General features: G+C 34.8%; 1 protein-coding gene across 6 annotated transcripts in view; it reads left to right on the top strand.

The window, feature by feature from the left end:
- Positions 1–20,487, top strand: part of SNX13 (sorting nexin 13) — a 64,979-nt gene extending 44,492 nt beyond the window's left edge. For 3 of the 6 annotated variants that reach the window (XM_064411569.1, XM_064411572.1, XM_064411551.1), the window contains 10 exons: positions 3,525–3,594; positions 6,113–6,285; positions 8,703–8,810; positions 9,553–9,663; positions 10,968–11,129; positions 12,304–12,375; positions 13,236–13,381; positions 15,187–15,255; positions 16,374–16,486; positions 16,916–20,487. In XM_064411569.1, coding sequence (XP_064267639.1) covers positions 3,525–3,594; positions 6,113–6,285; positions 8,703–8,810; positions 9,553–9,663; positions 10,968–11,129; positions 12,304–12,375; positions 13,236–13,381; positions 15,187–15,255; positions 16,374–16,486; positions 16,916–17,163 — 1,272 coding nt within the window. In that variant the 3' untranslated portion in view covers positions 17,164–20,487. Of the gene's footprint in view, positions 1–3,524; positions 3,595–6,112; positions 6,286–6,626; positions 6,836–8,702; positions 8,811–9,552; positions 9,664–10,967; positions 11,130–12,303; positions 12,376–13,235; positions 13,382–15,186; positions 15,256–16,356; positions 16,487–16,915 lie in introns of those variants that run through there. The other 3 variants (XR_010357889.1, XM_064411563.1, XM_064411576.1) reach the window with 3 other exon arrangements.
- Positions 20,488–20,771: the final 284 nt, after the last annotated feature.

Genomic DNA, 20,771 nt, shown 5'->3' with positions numbered 1-20,771 from the left:
TTTCTTTGTTAAATGAGTGTACCTAAACCAAAAATGCAAATACATTTTTTTTTAAAGTCAAAATCATAAGAAGTTTGTTATATATCCTTCCCATGTTTCTGCAGACAGTGTGTAGCTGAGCCACAAAGTACATGAGATTCAGTTGGGCATGTGAGAGTTTCGAAATCTTTTAGTATCATGAAGGTTTTATGTGGAGATTTACAATCTGCAATTTCCTGGGTTATGTGATGCCCAGGCCCTTCTGTTTTTTTCTTGTAAGTTACTGTAGCTCCTTAGGAGTTCCACTGTCATGCTTGCATCAAAAGGAATGAGTGTTTTCTAAAAGAATACACGTAACATTAATGTTATAGTAGTGTTTCAGTGTGGTGGTTTGTTGTTTATAGGGTTTGGGTTTTTGTAGGTTTTGGATTTTTAATTTAAACTGGGATTTTCGTTCCTATTATTCTCCGGTTGTTGACATTTTGAAATGTAAGGAAAAGGGGAGGTTTTAGCTGATACAATTTATGCAAACTCCTGGTAGATACAGGAAAAAAAAAATTAATTTAGCCATATTTTTTCACAAGAGCCTTTTAACTATTTCTTGAAAAGATGTTTCAAGTGTCTTTTAAGTACTCTTTCTAATAATGTTGTGACATACGACAGTTATGTTTTATGAATGAGGATTTGTCATTGTGGTGGCTTATCTGGCTAGTGGTTTTCTGCTGCTTCATTTCAAGTGACTTTCCAAGCTAAGTTAGAAAGTCCTAAAGTCTTTACCAAGCACTGTTGCAGTGCTGATAATAGGTATTTGCATGGGACTTTTCAAAGACTTGATTTTTGGTTTTTTTGTGATTAGGGTATTTATAGAATGCTACATTTATTATAAAGAGTTAGGAACGTTCTAGGAGAAATACATAAGTAAATTTCTCTTTATGCAGAACTGCTTTTACTTTTCTGTAGTCCATATTGTTCAGGGTGTTCAGTGCTTTTACAGGTGTTTGAATACTGGTAGATCAGTTTTTGCTGGCTGAATTCCATGTCAAGAGTAAGTTTCTGTACACATAGTTTAGCTCCCTTGTGTTAGTCTGTTACATAAGAAAAATAGACCTTGGAAAGGTTACTTCAAAGGTCAGGGAATTTCTGTACTTGCAGCTAATGACAATGTCTTAAATAAGATTGAGTTGTGATATTTTTAGGTTTTTAATTAACTTGTGTTCCTGTGAATATATGTAATAGTAGAGATATTAGCTCATATTAAATGACTGCCTGTTACCTGTTCAGGTTTCAACCTTTTAATTTACTTGTATTAATAGTTGCTGCGTATTGCCTTGCCACAGTAGTTGAGTGTTTCCTAAAGTTTCTATTATAAAATAAACTGTCTGCAATTCATACTTTCACTGGAAGAATTTGGAAGAGAGGTTCAAAACTGTTTTGAAGAAAAGTTGTTTTACAAAAATACATTAATTTTTGCCTTTTGATTTGATACGTTAATCTACTATATTAAATCAATGGGGTTACATGTTGGGAGTATAAAATTATTGTAAATATTTATAGACTCTTGCAGATTTCCTCTTAATGATCCATGATGGGAGCTTTGCATTGAGTAAATAGAAGGATTTATCCAGGTGTTCCAAGACCTTAAAGGGCAGCAGAAGTGGCTGGGTTGAACTTTTGGCAGTCATTAGCATATGTCAGCTTGAAACCCACTCAGTAATCACAAAGAAATCTGAACTTGAGTGACAGTGAAGGGAAGCAGGAAAACAAGAACTAATTATGCCTTTAGAAATATAACAGTACCTTAATGCCAGTATTTTGTAGCAAACAAAACATTTGAGCAGTTGACAGTTACTTGTCTTCTCTTAAAACATCACATCACTTCCATCTTACTGATAGTAAAATCCTAGAGCTTTCAGAATATCAAGCACTTTATCCAAGTTTCCACAAATGCCTTCTGTTAGCCAGTCTCAGGTGATACTCTGCTCCTAAATAGAACACTGCAGTGTAGAGCAGAACAGCTGACAGGGTCATGGCTGTCCAAGGGACTTGCACAAGAATGGACTAAGTCAGAGTGTTGTGTCCAACAATGTCTGAAAGCAAGCATAAAGATTAAAGGAATAGCCCACTTATGGTGATACTTAACCAGAATAACTTTCCAGCATCCAGTAACTTATAGATTCTTGAGGTAAAGATGATGACTGCTGTCAAAATATTTTTGCATAAATTCATCTGTTCTACTATTCAACAGACATAAACTTCTAGCACTATAGCACGTTGTGGCAAAACAGATTTTCCCAGAAGGGTTTTTCTTTTTCTACCTTTTCTCAGTCTGGGACCTTGGTATTAAAAGTCTACAGGCATATTATTCAGGAGAATCCCTACTGCAACACGTTATTCAGCCACTTATAAGCTGTGTTTTATTCAGTATCTAGACTTTATAACAGAAATGTTACCTTCAGTAGTAGACATTTAGGCACAGACTGATTGAGGTGACTGAGGCAGACAAGAGCCATTCCTTGAAGAGAACTAGAGGAAAAGAGAATGGAGTATTATGTTGGGATATTGTGAAGTTGATAAAGATTCAGATGAAGAAGGGGCAAGAGCAGAGTCTTTAAATAATTCATGTTTATGTCCAGCCTATCTTTTGATTGTAATCTTGTATATTGTTTTATGTTTAAGGAAACAGAGATTTAGAAACTTAATTGACGTAGGTAGAGATTTTAGTTTGACATGGGCATGGCACTGCTAACCAATAAGTTCTACTGTAGGCAACTTTTCATTGTAAGTCACTATTAAACTGGCTTGGTTAAATTATAAAAGACAGCAAATAGCTATATTCATTCTGAATGTGTTTCTTTGGATAATTTTAGAATTATGAGGTAAAATACATAAAGTAACTGGGAGCCACCTAAGTAGAATTCACAGAGACTCGGATCCAACTCTTTTATTTAATCTGGTAATTTAAGATTAGATTGCATAGTGGCCCATCCTCTATTTTTGCCAGTTGCATATGCAAGTCTTTCAAAACTCTTGAAGAGCTTTATTATGTTAAATCTTAGTAATCAGGTGTATTAATTTTAACTAAAATCAAAACTTGTCTAAAAGACCCATCAGGCTTCTTTTGATCTCAGTTATTATTAAATATGGAGATAGAGCATTAACCAGCTGAAGATGTACCTGTTCATTTTTTTATGACAGAAAATATTCCTGAGAAAAATGTTGGCTGTGGTTTGTTTTTTTTTTACATAAAGCTGACCAAAAGACCTGTTACACATCTGTATCTCCCCAGCTGTTTGAGTCACATGAGTGGTCACAAAACTATGTGTGAAAATGATGGGGGAAGTGAAATGCCTTGTACTGTGCAAAGAATGGCTTTGGAAACCAAGTAATACAAACGCCTGCATTGTTACAGTGCACTAAGCTTTTCGTATAGTGAATTGAAAGTTGGAAAATTAAATAGATAATCAAAACACATCTCAGATATGATGTATTTTTGATCTTATTCTTTTTTTCACATTTTTCCTCCTGCATTATCTCCCACCCTGCAGTCCTTAGATGACCTTTCAAATGTCCCTACTGATGAGACAGTTCAGCTCCATGCATACATCTCAGATACTGGTAAGTGAATCTGTTATGATGTCTGCTAACTTTTTTGCTACCATTTATTTTGAATTTTGTAATATTACAGGCCTTTGAAATCCTGATTGTCTCTTTTTTTGTCTCATAAAACATTTGAATGCATAGTTTCCATTAAGTCTTTTTTGAAATCTTTATAGTATTTGTTCTGTAGGTCACAGACTATATATGTGTATTTAAAAAGTGATTTAATTTTTTTTGCATGTGGTAGTATTATTATTATTACTACTTCTATCTCTGGAGAATCATTCATTAAACTTACTATTGAGTAGGATTTATTTTAGCAATTATTTAAAGAAATTCTGAAAGGTATCTCTCTTTCTAGTCAAAATTACAATTCTTGACTGTTTCATTCTCTTAGGATAATATTTTTCCCTTATTATTTGTGCTTCCTTACTGACTTAGCTTAAGGAAGCAACTTCTGTCATTATTTTGGTGGCATTTTTGGTTATCTTTTTAAAAACTTTGCCTTGAAGTTATTGCCTTTCTTTATTTCATGAGATTAAATAACAAAAAAAATATCTCAGCTATTATTTGTAAATACTCTAGTTATATGAGATTGCATTGGTCAATTAAATTGTGAAGTGATCTTCAGATACTTTTTTGGTAGATTTTACTGTGCAATATGCTCTTAAATCTATGCATTTATGTAGTGGACACATGCTGTCAGCAAGCACTGAGATACTTTACATTTTAATTAAACCTATTCCAACTCAGTATGGGAGCAGTGTGCAATCCAAGTGTCATGGTAGTCAGCCCTCAGGGAAAGGGGAAAATTAGTTGATCGTTAAGAACCAAATTCTGCTTTTTTATTAAAATGGCATGTGGTACTTTTTTTCTGAATTAAACTTAGAATTTTCATCGTTCTAACCTAAGAAAGAAAGGTTAACTTAGAACCACATAGATTGTAACATCTATAATCTTGAGGGCAGCATGTATTGATAACTATCAGTCTGAATTTGAATACATAATGCTCCAGTTGTAGCAGGAGATCTGTACAGGTTTGTATTGCAAGATAATATTAAACTGCATCTGTGAGGAGGTCCTTTTCCTCTCCCAGTTACTGTCCTTTCCTCTGTGTGAGGGTTATATACAGACAGGATTATTTCTGTGTGTTTCAGGATTCACGCTGTCTTGGGTTGCAAAATAAACACTAATTAAGAGGCTGTGACATAAGGGGCAGCAGGACAACTTCCTTCTTTTTCTGCCTGAAGTGGTTCTGAAGATGCCACTTGGCAGTGCCCGTGGGACGTGTTCTGGTGGTGCAGGGCCAAGTGGTCAATGTCCATGTAAAGGACAGGGCTTGTGCAGCATCTGTGGTGCTGGGCGTTCCTGGCTCTGCTCTTTGGGCACCATCCTGGCTGCTGCTTGTTGTCCTAGAGATTCAGCACTCAACATTCTTCTTTTAGAGGTTGGATGGCAAAGACAAGATGCTCTGTGCCCACTCTTCACCTTCCTAGTGTGTAATTCTTGCATTGGCAGCAGCTGCCACTATCCTACAGGTGCTCCCTGAGTGCTTAGACAAAAACAGTATACTTCAGAGAAATCAAGACTGAAAGTACTACAGAGGGATGGTATTGATGGTTTCTCAGGAGGATTGTATTTTATGTAGTGTGGGTGCATAGAAAAATTCAGACACCTTGATTAAAAATATTTTCATCTAGCCACTGGAAAACTGTATGTACTGGATAGTGGCAGTAATTAGAAATGCAACGTGTTGCCAATTTAAATGGTGTACAGTGTAAACAATATTGGTTCTAGGTTATTCTCTAAATAAAATGGAAGTTTTTGAAACAAACTGTACTGGGAAAAATTCTGCGAGGGAGGAATGGCCCGGAAGACTTAAGTATTTAAAGGAGATCAAAAAGATGTTTGCTTGCTGTTTCAGAGAGCTATATGTGTTCTTTACATTTACGAATTGACTTTTCCATACAATGTGTGTGTGTACACACAGAGAATGCATTACATATATATGTACACATGTGTTTGTATGTATAGTTGACTAAAATAGCATGGGGAGTGTTTTTTATCCTAGAGTTAATAACAAACTATTGATGCCAATAACAAAACTGAATGCTTGCAGCTTGCAATCATTGTCTTTTCTGACGGGCAGACTTTTGCAATGTGATTAGACTACTTTGCAGACTGGAATTTCTTCTGGTTTCACAGTTGTCTTTCACCCCCATCTTTAGAGTTCTTTAGGTTAAAATTTTTTTTTTAAAGTTCTGTTTACTATTTAAAAGTTGAAATTTTTTCTGTTTATGTTTTGCATGTCATTGAAACCTGTCTAGCTTTAAAGCCGCTTAATCTCTATTTAAGTTTTCATAGTAAGTTTTGGAGGGTATCATACAGTTTAAGGGATAATTTAGTCTTCTGCTTGTATGTCCATTTTTGTCTTTCAAGTCTGTCATTCCAGACATTTCTTCACTTCACATTTGTGTCCTTTCGTCTTCCTTCTTTCTGTTTGTTCCTTTTTTATTTTTGTTTTTAAAACTGCTAGTCTATGCTGACTCTGACCCATATGCTGTGGCAGGAGTGTGTAATGACCACGGCAAGACATACGCCCTGTACGCCATCACCGTCCACCGGCGAAATGCCAACAGTGAGGAGATGTGGAAGACATACCGGCGCTACAGCGACTTCCATGACTTTCACATGAGGATCACTGAGCAGGTAACCAATCTCATGAAAACCTTTACAAGTGCATGTTTCTGTAATTTAATAACTGATGACTATGCGATTGCTCTTTGAAAACAAAATGGGAGCTTAGAAAGTCTCCCCTCTTTTCCCCACACAGCTTAATTTTACTTTAAATCCTTGTATGGAAGTGCTGTTGGTCTCCGAGAGAGTTAGTTATATTTGTCAGAGATTAAGAAGTAAAAGCTGAGGTTGGGAAATAGGTATTTAGGTTTTAAATGAATGTTAAGAGTTGGTGGGGTTTCAAAAGGGAGAGCTGGTAGCACTTCACTATACTACTAGCACTCTGCCTTTTACTGCTGTACTTGTATTCTCAGACTCTTAACCCTCCTAAAATGAAAGAAGGAAGAAATAGAGAGTTGTAACTCACCAGCTGGTACAAAGTAGAACCTACTGACATGAAAACAGGATGAAAACACAGTGCTTTTTAACCAAGCCTTTGGAGAAGTCAGATTTGACTGCATAACCCTTGAACTAGTCAGAAGTGTCAGTTTATATCCCTTTACTCTGTTATTAATTGAGAGTCGTAGAGAACAAATTCTGTGCAGGTAAGTTAGCATTTTAAAGTTACAGCAGTAATAAAAATTAAAAAGGCTTTATTAAAAAAGCAAACATGTTGAATACTTGGATTAATTATAAATGAAGTCCAACTTTTCTTTGAATTTCTGATGGTCTTAGTGTGCTGTCAATAAATTTGAAATACCAATTTTTGTACTCTCTCAAATTGATTTTCTTAAATTAATTCAGTGTTTTGAAGAATGCTGGATCTTAGAGTGAATTAACATTCTGCTGGTATGGGACAACCATTTAAAACAAACATAACTTTAAATTAGTAGAAATAAATGGCAAAAGCAAAGACGTTCAGAATATAAAAGCTCAACATTTCTGGTTGCTAAGTCTGATTGAATTTACAGAGACTAGAAATGCTAACCTAGAGCACTAAGAATGTAAAAAATAAACAGATTTCTGTGATTCACTGTGGCATCTCAGATGTTCCCAGCAGTTCTGCTTAGTCTTGACAAGAAAATAGATGTTTGTACTTGTCTTGTGTACTTGTCTAAGACATTTTTATTGACATGTTAAGGGTTAAAGTTAGAATAATTGATTTAAAATTAATAAGAAGGGCAGGGACTGTTTTTCAGAGAAAATAGATAGTTGATCCAAAATGGAATCAGTTAGCAGTTCAAAGTACCTGAGGTTTTTTTTTTCCCCTTAGAGCACTGAATAGGTTCACACATTAGTCAGCCATGTAATAAATACCATTTGAAGTAGATACTTAGATTTAAAAGAGAGGCTGTTAGTTGCTTATATTGGTTCTGCTTAGATATAAGAGTCCAAATGAAAACTAGACCATTTCTGTTCAGTTGCTTTCCCATATGATCTACTTGCAAAGGAAGGGATTTCTAAAGTAGTGAAGAACTATTCTTTGGTGCTTCCTACAGACCATAAATTTTATATAAGCCTCGTTTATATGGCCTTCCAGAGTTTAATGATGCAAGAAGAGTTCTTGCAGGGACTGAATGGAATCCATATCTTTAAATCTGTAATGCTGTGGTCTTTTCTAAAGAGGGAAAGGATGCAACCTGTTTCCAGATTGTTTCTTAAAACCTATAATGCTGTATGCTTCTGTCTTTACCACCTTAAGGATAATATTTGCAGGGAGTCTGCATTCTGTATGAGGATAGTCCTGATTCTCCAAGTTTTGTTCTTGTCACTTTTTAATTTTTTGTGCATTTTACCAAATATATTCAGCCTTATTAATGTTAGGGCCTCTTCTTTCCTTTCTCCTTCCCTGGGACTGCCATTCTTCCTGCAAAACTAGATCACAGTGTATGCCAACCACATACAGTGTAGAGTACAGTGCCAGTCACTGTCATTACCTGGAGAAAAGGCACAGATCATGGTATATAGAGCAAGCTGTGATAACCTGTGTGTAAACTGGGTGCTGCCATCTCTCCAGGGAGAAAAGCTTAATTACTTCCTTGAGAGGCTTGATCAGGATAGGAAAGGAGAGAGATTTTAGAAAGATTTACAAGTTGTCTTGAAAATCTTTACTCCTTATGTAGTCTTATAATCGAAATAACTTCATTCCAAATAATAATAATGATAAGTTTTGAGCCTTTTGCACACTCTATTTCAAAAGTGTACTTCAAAAGAGAGTTTGACAAGAAATTAAATTTTACTCTTGATAGTCTCCTGGGAGTTTTCATGCAGATTTTATTGGCAGCGTACCTCTCTCTTTGACTTCTCCAAGAATTCTGAGATCCAGGCACGATGCAGATTCTTCTTGTCAGGTGTTGGATGATACATAAGAATAGGTGAATAGAATGTCCTTGTATGAAGACTTGAAACTCTTGAAAACAGAAAAAAAAAAATCTTCTCATTTTTTCTAGTTTGAAAACCTTGCAAATATACTAAAACTTCCTGGCAAGAAAACATTTAACAATATGGACAGAGAGTTTTTGGAAAAGAGGAAAAAAGATTTAAATGCTTATTTGCAGGTAAGCTGTTAATGGTTGTTTTTTTTTTTTTAGCTCTGTGCTTGGAATTATTTTTTAGAGGTAGCTTGTCTTTGTGGTTTTTTTCTTTAAAAAAAAAAAAGCTGTGTTGTAGTTGGTATGCAAAACTAAATAATATGCCATAAGAACTTGATACTGTATCATAAGTTTGCATTTTCTTTGGTGTTTTGGTTTATTCTCAAACAGTTCTGTCACAGCTTTTCTGAGCTGATGAGGTTCCAGGTATGTTGGTTTTAAGCTTTATGCCATTGACCTTCTCCTGCTGACATGTTTGTGTTCACATTCTCCTGTGCTGCTGTGTAAGGATTTCTCTGGTACCCACTCCAGCAGTGTAGAAACTCACACAGTTCTTCTGTTCAGATAAGGCTTGTACCAGCCCAAACAAAAAAATTCAATTGTCTTCCTTCATAAAGACTTTCTGGTCATTTAGCACTAAAATTTGTTGACCAAGTCAATAAACATGTAAATAGTAAATAATGAAGATTATTAAAACACTGTGAAATGACTGTTTGATGATAAAGTGTATATTTTTCTGTGAGATGCTATAATTACCATTGTGGTTAACATTATGGTAATTACTAAGAAGCCCATTGTTTCTATCTTGAGACTAGTGTAAGGTTGGAATAAAATTTAGGAAAGAAAAAATGCATTGCTACATGTGATGGCTTTGATTGTGTCTTGTTAATTAGGTATTAAAATAACTTTTAAAAATTATTTTACTCAGCTCTTGTTAAATCCTGAAATGATGAAAGCTTCTCCAGCTTTAGCCCATTATGTGTATGACTTCCTGGAGAATAAAGCCTACAGCAAAGGGAAGGGGGATTTTGCACGGAAGGTAAGAATGTTTTGTACAGTCAAAGGAACCTTAGAGCATTCATTCATGCAATGATTGCATTAAACAGACATGTTGAACTGATTAAAGAGCTATACAGCACTTTAAAAACATCTTGCAAATGAGTTGCTTTAAAACTTTCAGTGGCAAAGTGTCTGAGGACATACAGAATCAAAAAATGACCATTTTTATAATAAGTAAATCTCTTTGTATGACAAGAAAATAAGCTTTTGAAATTGGACACAGTAAATTGCACTGAGACTTCTCTACTAGTCTTAAGTGTGTTTACTGCAAGTTGCTTTCTGTCAGACATCTGTGATTTTTTTTTATGTTCTTATTCTTTCTGATTCCTTTTTTCAGTTCTTTACTCTATTTGTTGCTGTTACCATGCTTTCCACTCTTCAGCCCCAAACACAATATGCATTTCCCTTCAAAAGCACCTGCTACGTATTTAGGTGTAACAATTCAGAGTCATTGGTCAAATTCAGAGCTCTGGGCTCTGCATCCTTTTTGTTAAGCCACCAGACCTGTCTTCAGACAAGTGGTTCTTTGTTCAGTTGACCAGTCTGTGTGAGCATCTGCTTTGCAAATGTAGCCATTTCTAAAGTTTAAGCAATTTAGGTATAAAAAACATCTGTAACTCGATTGTCAGCTCAAGTTACTGTCCTGCCTATATTCCTTAAATAATTAACAGTGAAATAGTTAAATATTTATCAAGGTTTCTATAATGACTAAGATGTGTTTTCCAGCTTACAAGTTTCTTCATAAGCATAATTTTTTAAAGGGCATTACTCTGGTATTTTTGCTTCTGTTTGGACTGAATTCAGAGTATATGCTTAAAGAAAAATTATAACAGTTTCTGTGAATCTACTTTATATTTTTAATTATACTTGCCATGATACATACTATTCCAGTGCTGTTTAGAAGGGGTATGTTGCAAAGATGAAGAGTTGAAAGCAGAATTGAAACATCTGGAAGTATAAAGCTTGGAAGGCAGGAATGCTATTGAATGGAGGAAAAAAGGAAAATAAATTTAAGCTAAGAAAAGCCAAGGGATGGGAAATGAAAATTACTCAGGAAAACATCTGTTGAAAGATGTAAATAGCTGCAGTTGGGCTGTAACAAATGAGAAATATAAATGGAAGTAAAAGTAAAGCTGTATTCTGCAGTCTGTAATGAAGTTAAGTAATTTGACTTGTAAGAACAACTATTATGTTATTGTTCTCTGTGCTGTGCTTCTCATAGTTTATTAATATGCTGGTGTCCTCATAGATTATACAATTCTGGTTAAACATCTTCCCCTTCAGATGGACACGTTTGTAAATCCACTGCGTAACTCTATGAGAAACGTATCAAATGCAGTCAAGTCTATCCCTGACAGCTTGGCAGAGGGAATGACTAAAATGTCAGACAACATGGGTAAAATGTCAGAGAGATTGGGACAAGACATAAAGCAGTCATTTTTCAAGGTAAGAAAATACTGGTGGTTAATACATACTAGTAAATTGTCAGAAGAGTCACTATTGGCTTGCTGAAACTAATGTTAGATAGAAGTCAAGTCATTAAACAGAGCCAATCTGTTTTGTACCTGCACCTTTTAATAAGGTTCAGCAGTGATTTTACTGCAAAAAATGGAGGTCTTTGCAATTAAGTAATGTGTTTTAAGATGGCATCTACAGATTGTTACAGTTCTCCACTTAATTTGGTGATGTAACTTGAGAAGAACATGAGATTCATGGCTTATTTTTTAACCAACCATTCTCAATCAGTTAATTTCCTGCATCTGCTGTTTTTGTTAGGGAAAAAACCCATATATTTTGAAACTTAGAATAAGGAGATAGCCTCCTTTCTGCTTTTTTCTTGCTGAATTCTGTTTAAATTAATTTTTTTCTCTCTTTTCTGCCATCTTCCCTCATCTCTTATATTCATAAAATATAATAATTTAGAGGTGAGGAATGGTAGCATGATATGCAATTTGTAAGTCCTATGAAAATAGTTCTGTTCAGAACACATTCATTTTCCCCTTGTTTCTCTGCTCTTCCTCTTTCTGTGTGTAGCTGTAAGGTTTGTGGTCAGGCGCTGTTCCATTTTATGCTATATATGGCAGATGTAGAGCAGCAACTGAGATGGGTGAATTAATCCTTAAATCATGAAAGAGAATAATAAATCGGGGCCTGGGGGGATATGTGAGCTTTTTAATTACTTGCAGGGTAAAATGACTGTCTCTGGACTTGATCATTGCTAGTAACTTCCCTGGTGTGTGTGTGACTGGCAATATAGTTGTACTCACTAGGCAGGAGTTAAGATCAGGAAGAAATATCAAAAGAAATATCAGTCTCATAAGAGTTTTTAGGTATTTTTCAGTTGAAGCACTAGGCACTTGATAAATTAGATGTGAATTGTCTTAAAGATGGAATTAATTTTGGTAACTGTACAGAAATGTGTACAGCCTTGATTTTTTAATTTTGCAAGGTGAAGGAGCTGCTGTGTATTTATCCACAGCAGTGTATATATTTGTTTGGAGTTACTTCTTTTAATGAAATGTTTTCTATTTTGATTACCAAACCGCTTATGAAATTTTTTCTTATTTATTTGCATTCTAAAGTATTTTTTCTTTCATTAACATAGCCCTTTTTATTGTAGGTGCCACCTCTGATGCAGAAAACCTATTCAGATCCTGACCACTGCCGTGTTGCAGCACCAATTGATGATAACGTGAGTCTAACATTTGTCCTTTCAAAGTTGACACCTCTAAAATCAAACAAATGAGTTACTTGTTCTGCTTTGAGCTACACTTTTTTCCTTTTCTGACACTATACCAGGCACTTCAAAACAGTTCTAAGCTTTTTACAAAGAAATATGCATACTTCCTTTTAAAATTAACATTTTTGCTATCACTGGAATGATTCGCACAACATTGGAATAACTGTGAAGAGTGCATGTACTACTGTTTCTGTGTATTATGGCTGAGAGTTTCTTTTTTTTTTTTTTTTGCTCTTCTCCCTCCAACATGTTTTTTGTAGGCCAATCTGTGTAACATTATCTACAAAAAAAGTAAAAATATGATCCTTTTCTTAATCTTGAAGTATAAAAGCACAGGATAGTTCTGTAGGTTACAATGATGCCTAAGTAAAAAGTAGTTCATTGCAGCGAAATGCCACTGGTTTTAGTATCCATAAGAAAATGGTACCCAAGAAAAGCTGCTTCCTGAGTTTTTGTGTAAGGCACCTGGAAGCTCAGCAACAAGGAAGAGATCTGGGATGAGGTCTCTCTTTAGGACATATTTACATGTCTTAATTTTATTCAACTTCGTTAATAAATGTTGACTTTTGAAATAGCTGCTTCTTCCTGTCATATTCTAAAAATTCAGTGTATTTGGTTTTATATTTAATTTTCAGTCTTTCTTTGCTACTAATGATTTTATATAAGATTGAGGGAAGATTTCATATTACAGTAAAGTGTTTGTCATGTTTGTACTTATACTGAAGTATTTGACAGATAAAGTAGCTTCTAAAACTGTAGCTTTCTTGAACTGAAATAAAAGTTTGTTCTTCATTCTTTTACTTGGTGGTCAGGTGGATGACAATATTCCGCTGAGAGTAATGCTCCTACTTATGGATGAAGTCTTTGATTTAAAGGAGAGAAATCAGTGGTTAAGAAGAAATATAAAAAATCTGCTTCAGCAACTTATCAGAGCAACATATGGTGACACAATTAATAGGTACTGCTTTTCTTATATAGAGCAATGATGTGAGTGATGCTGTATAGTATCTGTATACATCCTTCTTGGTAATACTAAACTGTCATGCTTTAAATCTGCATGCATTCCTCCTTGGAGAAAATCAATAAACTAAGTTAAAATGTGGTGTAAAATGGGGATAAACACAAAACATTATTGAAAGAAAAATTCTAGTAACTCTTACATGCCAGAGAACTTATAAAAGAGCTTTCACATGTAAAATTTCTTGTTTCTGTGAATTAATATTTATGCTTTTTGCCCTGTTTTAGCACTATACCTTTTTAATTAATATTATTTATTATTTTCTGTACTATTTCTGCTTACATCTCTTTCATGCCACAAATGATACTCTGGACCTTTCAAATTATGTGAACTGAGTTGCTGTGTTAAGTTTTTGCTCTCACACTTAAAAGATGGAAGTGGGAAAGGAAAAGGACTCCTATGGGGTCTGTTTTGGCCACTCCATGTTCTTTGTAATTTACATGTACTCTTATTCATACCAATGCAAAGCCAGGTAATAGTGCTAATTAAGTCATGTTTCTTGCCCTCAGCTTAGAAAGATACAGTTTCCAGTCTTGCCTTTTAATAATTTGTTTCTGAAACGTGAACAAGTATAAAGAACAACAACAAATTCTAGATACAGGTTTAGAACTGCATTGTTACCTTCGATTTAGTGCCATGAATCAAAAACTTAATTTCTAGATGTGAGAAGTAGCTTTCTATTATTTTTTTTTTTACTCACTGTATCATTTCTTTTTACCCTTCACAATTATATATGTGATGTTTTCATAATCATTGTTAAACATATGGACTTGTGGTAGCAGTAATGAGGTAAACATGTGATAAAATAGCACTGGTATTTTTCAAGTAATTCCTTATGGCCAGTTCATAAGGAATTACTTGAATTCCTTATGAAATGAAAGAATGAAAACTGTCTGGAGAACTGTACTTCTAAGAACATGCTGCCCTGTTGAACAACTCTGAATACTTTTTGCTGTTTCCAGATAGTAATATAAGCAGCAGAGTTTCTGCACAGGCTGCTGCTTCCTTATTACAGAAGTGGCTGTAGTGTATTACTGATTTACTTCTGCATTTAGAGCCATTTCAGATACTCATAGCTTCCTCTGGTCAGCCGTCACACCTTGCCCTGGCAAGTTCTCTGGATTTAATAGCATTCTGCAGAAAAATCATCTTTTCCTGTTTCTTAGAAAACTAAATTCAAATTGTGGTTAGGGAAACAGTCCTGGGATTGTGGTGATACACAGATGCATGTATCATTTCTGTTAGCATCCTAGATTTGGATTTAGAGCTATGTGTATGAGTTGGTAAATGAAGGCCTGATGAATTACCAGTCTATATCTCCTGTTAAGGATTGTGAAATAACTGTACACATTGCAACAAGTATTTTGAGATTCTGAGTAAGTCCTTTGCTTATAGAAGCAGAACTTAAGAGTACTCCATAAAGAACCCGAAGAGGTGTGCTCTACAAGCAAACCAGTTATCTAATGCTGACAGGAGATGCAACAGCAGCTTTGAAGCCAACTTCATTATCATATATTTATCCAAAAAGGAAAAAGCTGTATCTTTGGGGAGTGATCAGTGAACTTAGATATCTGTCTTGAGAATCAGTGTTTGCCTTCCTGTTGGGCAATATTATAGAACCTACTTTACAGAGTTGGAGAAAGTTGAAATTATGCTTTGTTTTCCCTAGAATGTTCGTTAAAATGCTACACTTATGGGTTCTCTGCTTTAAAAAATAAACAAGAGACTTGTTGTTTTGATTTTAGAAAAATAGTTGATCATGTTGATTGGATGACATCTCCCGAGCAAGTAGCAGATGCAGTGAAACGCTTCAGGTATGTCTTTTATTGCAGATGTTAAATACAAAGCACTCACCAATTGATGTCTAATATCTACATGTCTTTCCTCTTGCATGAGGAAATTATTATTCTCCAAAATACAGTTGGATCATATACTTCTTTTTACACATGTTAAGTGAGAGCAATTGTCACATGGAAAAGAGTATTTTTAAGTTTTCTCCTTTACCTTAAAATTTGTCAACCAGTCTAGAAGAGCTAGCGTACAGGTATACTTAGAATTTCATCATTTATCACTGTAGTAATGTAATGTCTTGTTTGCCTTGATGAAGGCATGTATGTGCCTTGCTTTTAAAGGCAAACAATTAGTGCTGAAAGAGCCCTAGCTCTGAGATAGTGTTTCACTTTGGATAGATACAAAGGAACTGAAGTCTGAATTTGAAACTATCAATTTCCTAAAAGTTTTAATGGCTTCTACATTGGTGTTGAGAAAGTGTTACACACTTTTTCCCTATAGTTTGAAGGTTTTTTTTGTTGGGGCAAAAGTCAAAGTAGGGCAATGTATTCTCCAAAGGATCATACTTTACAAGTGTACTGTTATTCTTTGATTAAACTGTAAGAATGTATTTTTTATTCAGAAAAAAATTGTCTTTCACTGAGGCAAAACAGCTTATTAGAGGCATGTCTTTTGCATTGGACTTTCTACTACACTGGAACTATTTATTCTCAGCTTTAGCTTCTTGAAAGGCTAACTGCTAGTGTCAAAATTTTGATGAAGCATTTAATAGACCTAGAGTCTCAGTAGCAATAAAGCCTGGTAAAAGCAAGGCTTAGGTTTGTTTTATGTAAGAACTATGTAGTATTTGAATGGTTTTGATTTGCATTATTTTATTAAAATTTCATTTCTTCCAATTCCTGTAATAAAAAAGTATATGGTAGCTACTGATAGGTTGAGTATATTGTGCTACTTGCTTTTGATTTCTTCATCTTCTTCATCATGCTTCATTTTTTTTTTCTCTTCTGATATTTGAAATGTAAGTTAGGTTGTGTGCAAATATTTTCCTGTATTTATTTTATGAGATAGCCTTGAGAGATTTAAAAGAGCTTTTTATTTGATAAACTGTTAATGTACTTTGACAGATTTGCTTTTGTTACAGAGACGCTTTTTGGCCCAACGGCATTTTAGCAGAATCTGTTCCACGAAGGGACAAAGCTATTAGAATGAGAACAAGAGTGGCAGGGAAAACTAAGTTGCTGGAAGTAATGCCAGGTAAGTGAATCTGGGATTAAAGCCAAATAATCTATACAACATATTGTTACAAAATTAATGTCAGTATTCTTGTTGATTGTTTTAAGTACTGTAAAGAAACCTTGATATATGAACTGTATTTAAATAAAAAGGTTTCTAATTATTAAAGCATTGGACATTTTCACGTGGACTGTCAGTATTTCTCTTAGAGTATTCCAAACCAGTTCAATTTCTTGCAAACATGGTTTCCACATGTGTAGGGCAAGAGTGAAGTAATTTTCAGAAATGCTTACTTATGTAAGAGAACTTTTAGTTTATTCATGTTGTGTAGAGGCACTGTTACCTCGAATTTCAGGCTACAGATTGAAAGACTTAATATTCAGTTTAAGTTTGTTGTGAACATGGAATTAGAACTTAGCTTAAACTTCTGTGTGACTTCTGTTTTTGTAGATGAACTGAAGCACATCATAGGCGCTGAGACTACGCGGAAAGGCATTCTTCGGGTCTTCGAAATGTTCCAGCATAGTCAGCTGAATAAGAGAATGGTGTATGTGTTTCTGGAGAGATTCCTAGAAACCTTGTTTCCACAAAATAAGTTTCCTGAGCTGTTCCACAAACTGCATTCAAGGTCAAAGCAAATGCAGAGATATAAGCAGAGACTACACTCTACTCAAGCGCCTTCGTTACAGAAAAGGTGACACTTCAAATCCATTAAGCTGGTGTTTGTTTGTCCAGGATTAATTACTTGGGCAGATTCTCTGGGGCTTCAAACTCACATGCCGTCATTTCTGCACCAGTCTTCTAGTGTCACATATTAGATTATTAATGCATCTGTAAGACCTGTGGATCTTCTCATCTTCACTTGTAGTTCAACCACGACCAGAATGGTTTGTGTGTCTTAAATGATTTGGTGCGTCTTCATGCAACATTGGGAAGAAAACTGGCCTAGTATATCAGAATGCTGATCCCTTCCGTTCCTGAGTCGATGTTTTGCCAGCAATGCAAAGTGCCAGACTGTTCAAGTAAAGCACAACCATGGTGATACAATTGAAGAAAAGGGTGTTTTGGCACTGGGAGATAGTGCAATGTATGACAGTCAGGTGGAACTGTTCAGCGTTACAAGTGTTGAGGCTCTGTAGGGCTATTTTAACATTCCTGTAAAGGCTGAATTAACCAGAAAAGCAGTCTGTGGAATAGCAGGTTGATAGGAGCAGGGAGAAATAGCTACAGCCCCATAATAAAAGTACATTTAGTGAATAAAAGTGGAGGTAGTGGCTTTTATGCCACATTTGCATCACCTTTCATGTTTTGAAAATTAAACTAACCTTGTATCTAATGGGGGGTTTAGTAAAAGCAGAGGTGCAGTAGAAAAAAACCCCTTTATTCTGATTATTCTGTAGCATTTAAAGGCCATATGCTGCTCTTACAGCACCTGGCATACATTTTGCATGTAACTTCAGTGGAAAAGGAGCATCATATTTATGTTCAATTGGTCTATTGGAACATAAGTCAAGTTGGTAGTTGTAGAAGGAAAGGAGTATATGTTTCAAAGAGGATAGATATTCTGTTAGAAGATGAGGAAGTTGCACTAAGACACAGTTTACACACAACTCCCCACTAAAATCTGGAGCATTTTTGGGATGTGAAAGAACTATGTCCTACTTAATTGAAAGATTTCTTACCTTTTAGTGTGTAAACCTCATATGGAAAAATGTTAGAATTACTTGGTTCCTCACAGGTAAAAGATTTCATTAGTCATATGCAAACACTTGGAAATTTCTGAATGCATCTCAGTGTATATATGAAAATAAAAAGGAATAAAACGACAATATTTTTTTAAATAATTTTTTTATTTTTTGCATAGTGTAAAATTTTAATAAAAATTTGACATCAAGGCCCCACATCCATCTGTTTAGTTTCATGGAAGAAGTTCTGTCTGATTAAAAATACAGTAACATTTTAATAATCCTGTTTGGCCACAGCATATCTCAGTTTGTGTTTTCTTTTTCATAGTCCCAGACTGTTTGAGCACTATCTTGAGTGAATAGAAGGTAATTTTTTAGAGTCCCCTTTTTTTCTGAACACTAAACACAGGGTAAAATACAGTTATGGATCAAGGATCCCAAGGATCCTTATTGTAATTTGTGTCTTAATGGGAGCAAATGGTCCTTTTATGCAAGAGAGAAACATAGATCTTTGATGAAAGCGTTCTGAGACAAAGATAGAAGGCTCTCAAAGGACCTCATTAAATTGACTGACACTTCTATATAGATAATTTTTCTCATGGACTCTATTAATGAAATGTAGCCTTTTATCATACTACTTAATGATGATCATATTGTACTGTTAACATTCTCATACAGTATGCATGGGCTCAAGTGCACTTGTTATTTTCTTTATTGCAGAACTAAATGCTGTAAATTAAATCCCATTATTTTGTAATCCCTAGGAAGACAACTTGGTAAATATAGAACAGCCCCTCTCCCTTCCTCTCTGCAGGTTCTGTGGAAGTGTGATGGTTAAATGCTTTTGAATTTAACAAAATTCTTGAGTTCTGTATGAAGTAATCAATATAGCCAGCTCCTATTGTTTACATGCCTGTATCTTCCTCTGTCAGGGTGCTCATGCATAACTGATATCTGACTGATGAAAGATCATTCAGCAGTTGTTCTTGGTGATACAGTAAATATCTCATTAATCCTACCAAATCTAATTTATGTCTTTTAAGTCACTAAATTTGTTAAGCAGTATGAAATTGGGAAGTTCAAATACTGTTTTGTCAAATCTGTGGAACCTTTTATATATCTATAGGTACCATGAAAAATTTCAACAGGATAGTGATGATATATAAATTTGGCTCTTTTTTTTATTTTTTAGTTATCTGGTACATTTCTGTACAAAGATAAAATAATATTTGTAGGAATGTGAACTAAACATATTACACCATACTTATTAGTCGTTTTACATAATGAAGTTATTACATATACCTATACACACATTTATATCCGCATGTGTGCATATGTATATATGTATTGAAGTTTTATCTTCTGTATTTAATTACAGAATGTGGCTTCCTAATTCAGTGGTGCCTGTTGGCTGGCAAGAACCATCAGAAATGAGCACTTTTTGTTAAAGCGAGTTTGTATGTGTCTTTATTTAAAAGATTTTCCTGTCGACAATTTGAAGTACCCATGCTGTCAACCCATGCAGCCTATTATCCTAGGAAGTCTCCAAAACTGAATGTTAATATACAGCACTTAAGTGTCTGGGTGTATCTTCTGGCCTTTAGGTGCTGTGACTGGCCGCTGAAAATTGTGCCACTGTCAACAAATGCACTTGTTTTAGCCTTAATTATTGTTAAGAGAAAATAAGCAATTGAATTTTTCATTTGGTTCATCCTCAAGCTTGTGCTGCTGGTGTTTGCTAGAACTAAACAGTTAATTTTAAGTGCTACCAGAATGTGTACCAAAATGAAACTATATAAATTCCACAATCTAAATTTTAATTTTGTGCAATATTTTCATTTAATGCATGTGTATTTGAATAGCTGTAAAATAAATGAATTTTTAATGTTCTGAAGTCTAGGTTAAAAATGTCTTCTCAGGTGAACAATTCTGCATTCTGTTGTTACTTTAGTTTATTTAAGGACTTGTTTTAAAAGTCTTACTTGTTACTCCTTTGTTAATTCCTTTGTTCTCAATGATCCTTGCTCTCCTGAGCAAAGCTCATGTGTTACAAGGGAAGAATCTGAAGAACACATCTCATAAACTCATAGAGCTGTTATAAATTACTTGTGCATATCATTGTACAGTAAGTGTCAGCTGTGTGCCTAATTGTTCTATTGACGCTTTTCCCCTCCCCTCCCTCTCCTCTTGTTTCTGTAACAAAGAATGAACATGAAATGGACTGCCATGGTCACTTCTACTGAATGGCAGAGGACTCTGAATTTTTTTTTGGAGTTTGCATTTATGTTCTGTCCAATAGAAAGCTAAAAAAATTACACTAATAAAGTATTAACAGGATTAGTATGCGTCTCCATTTATTTTTTAAATAACTTTCTCCCTAGCAGGTACGAAAGGTCGCTAAAGATAGAACTATTAGTGTTTCAATAAAACAACAATTCTTCGAAGTTTTTATAATGTTTTATCTGGGTTTGCTGTTTTACTGGGTTTTACTGGGTTTGCTTCTAACAAAATAATCTCGACATTAATTTTTGATCAGTGTTTGCAGAGAGTCCTGTGTTTTAAAAAGAAGCAGAAACAATAGGATTGTATGATGTAAGAGGGGTTTATATTGCAGGTTTTTT

This window comes from Passer domesticus, chromosome 1 (assembly GCF_036417665.1).
Source record: "Passer domesticus isolate bPasDom1 chromosome 1, bPasDom1.hap1, whole genome shotgun sequence".
In the NCBI taxonomy this organism is placed as follows: Eukaryota; Metazoa; Chordata; class Aves; order Passeriformes; family Passeridae; genus Passer; species Passer domesticus.
This window is presented reverse-complemented; position numbering and strand designations above follow the sequence as displayed.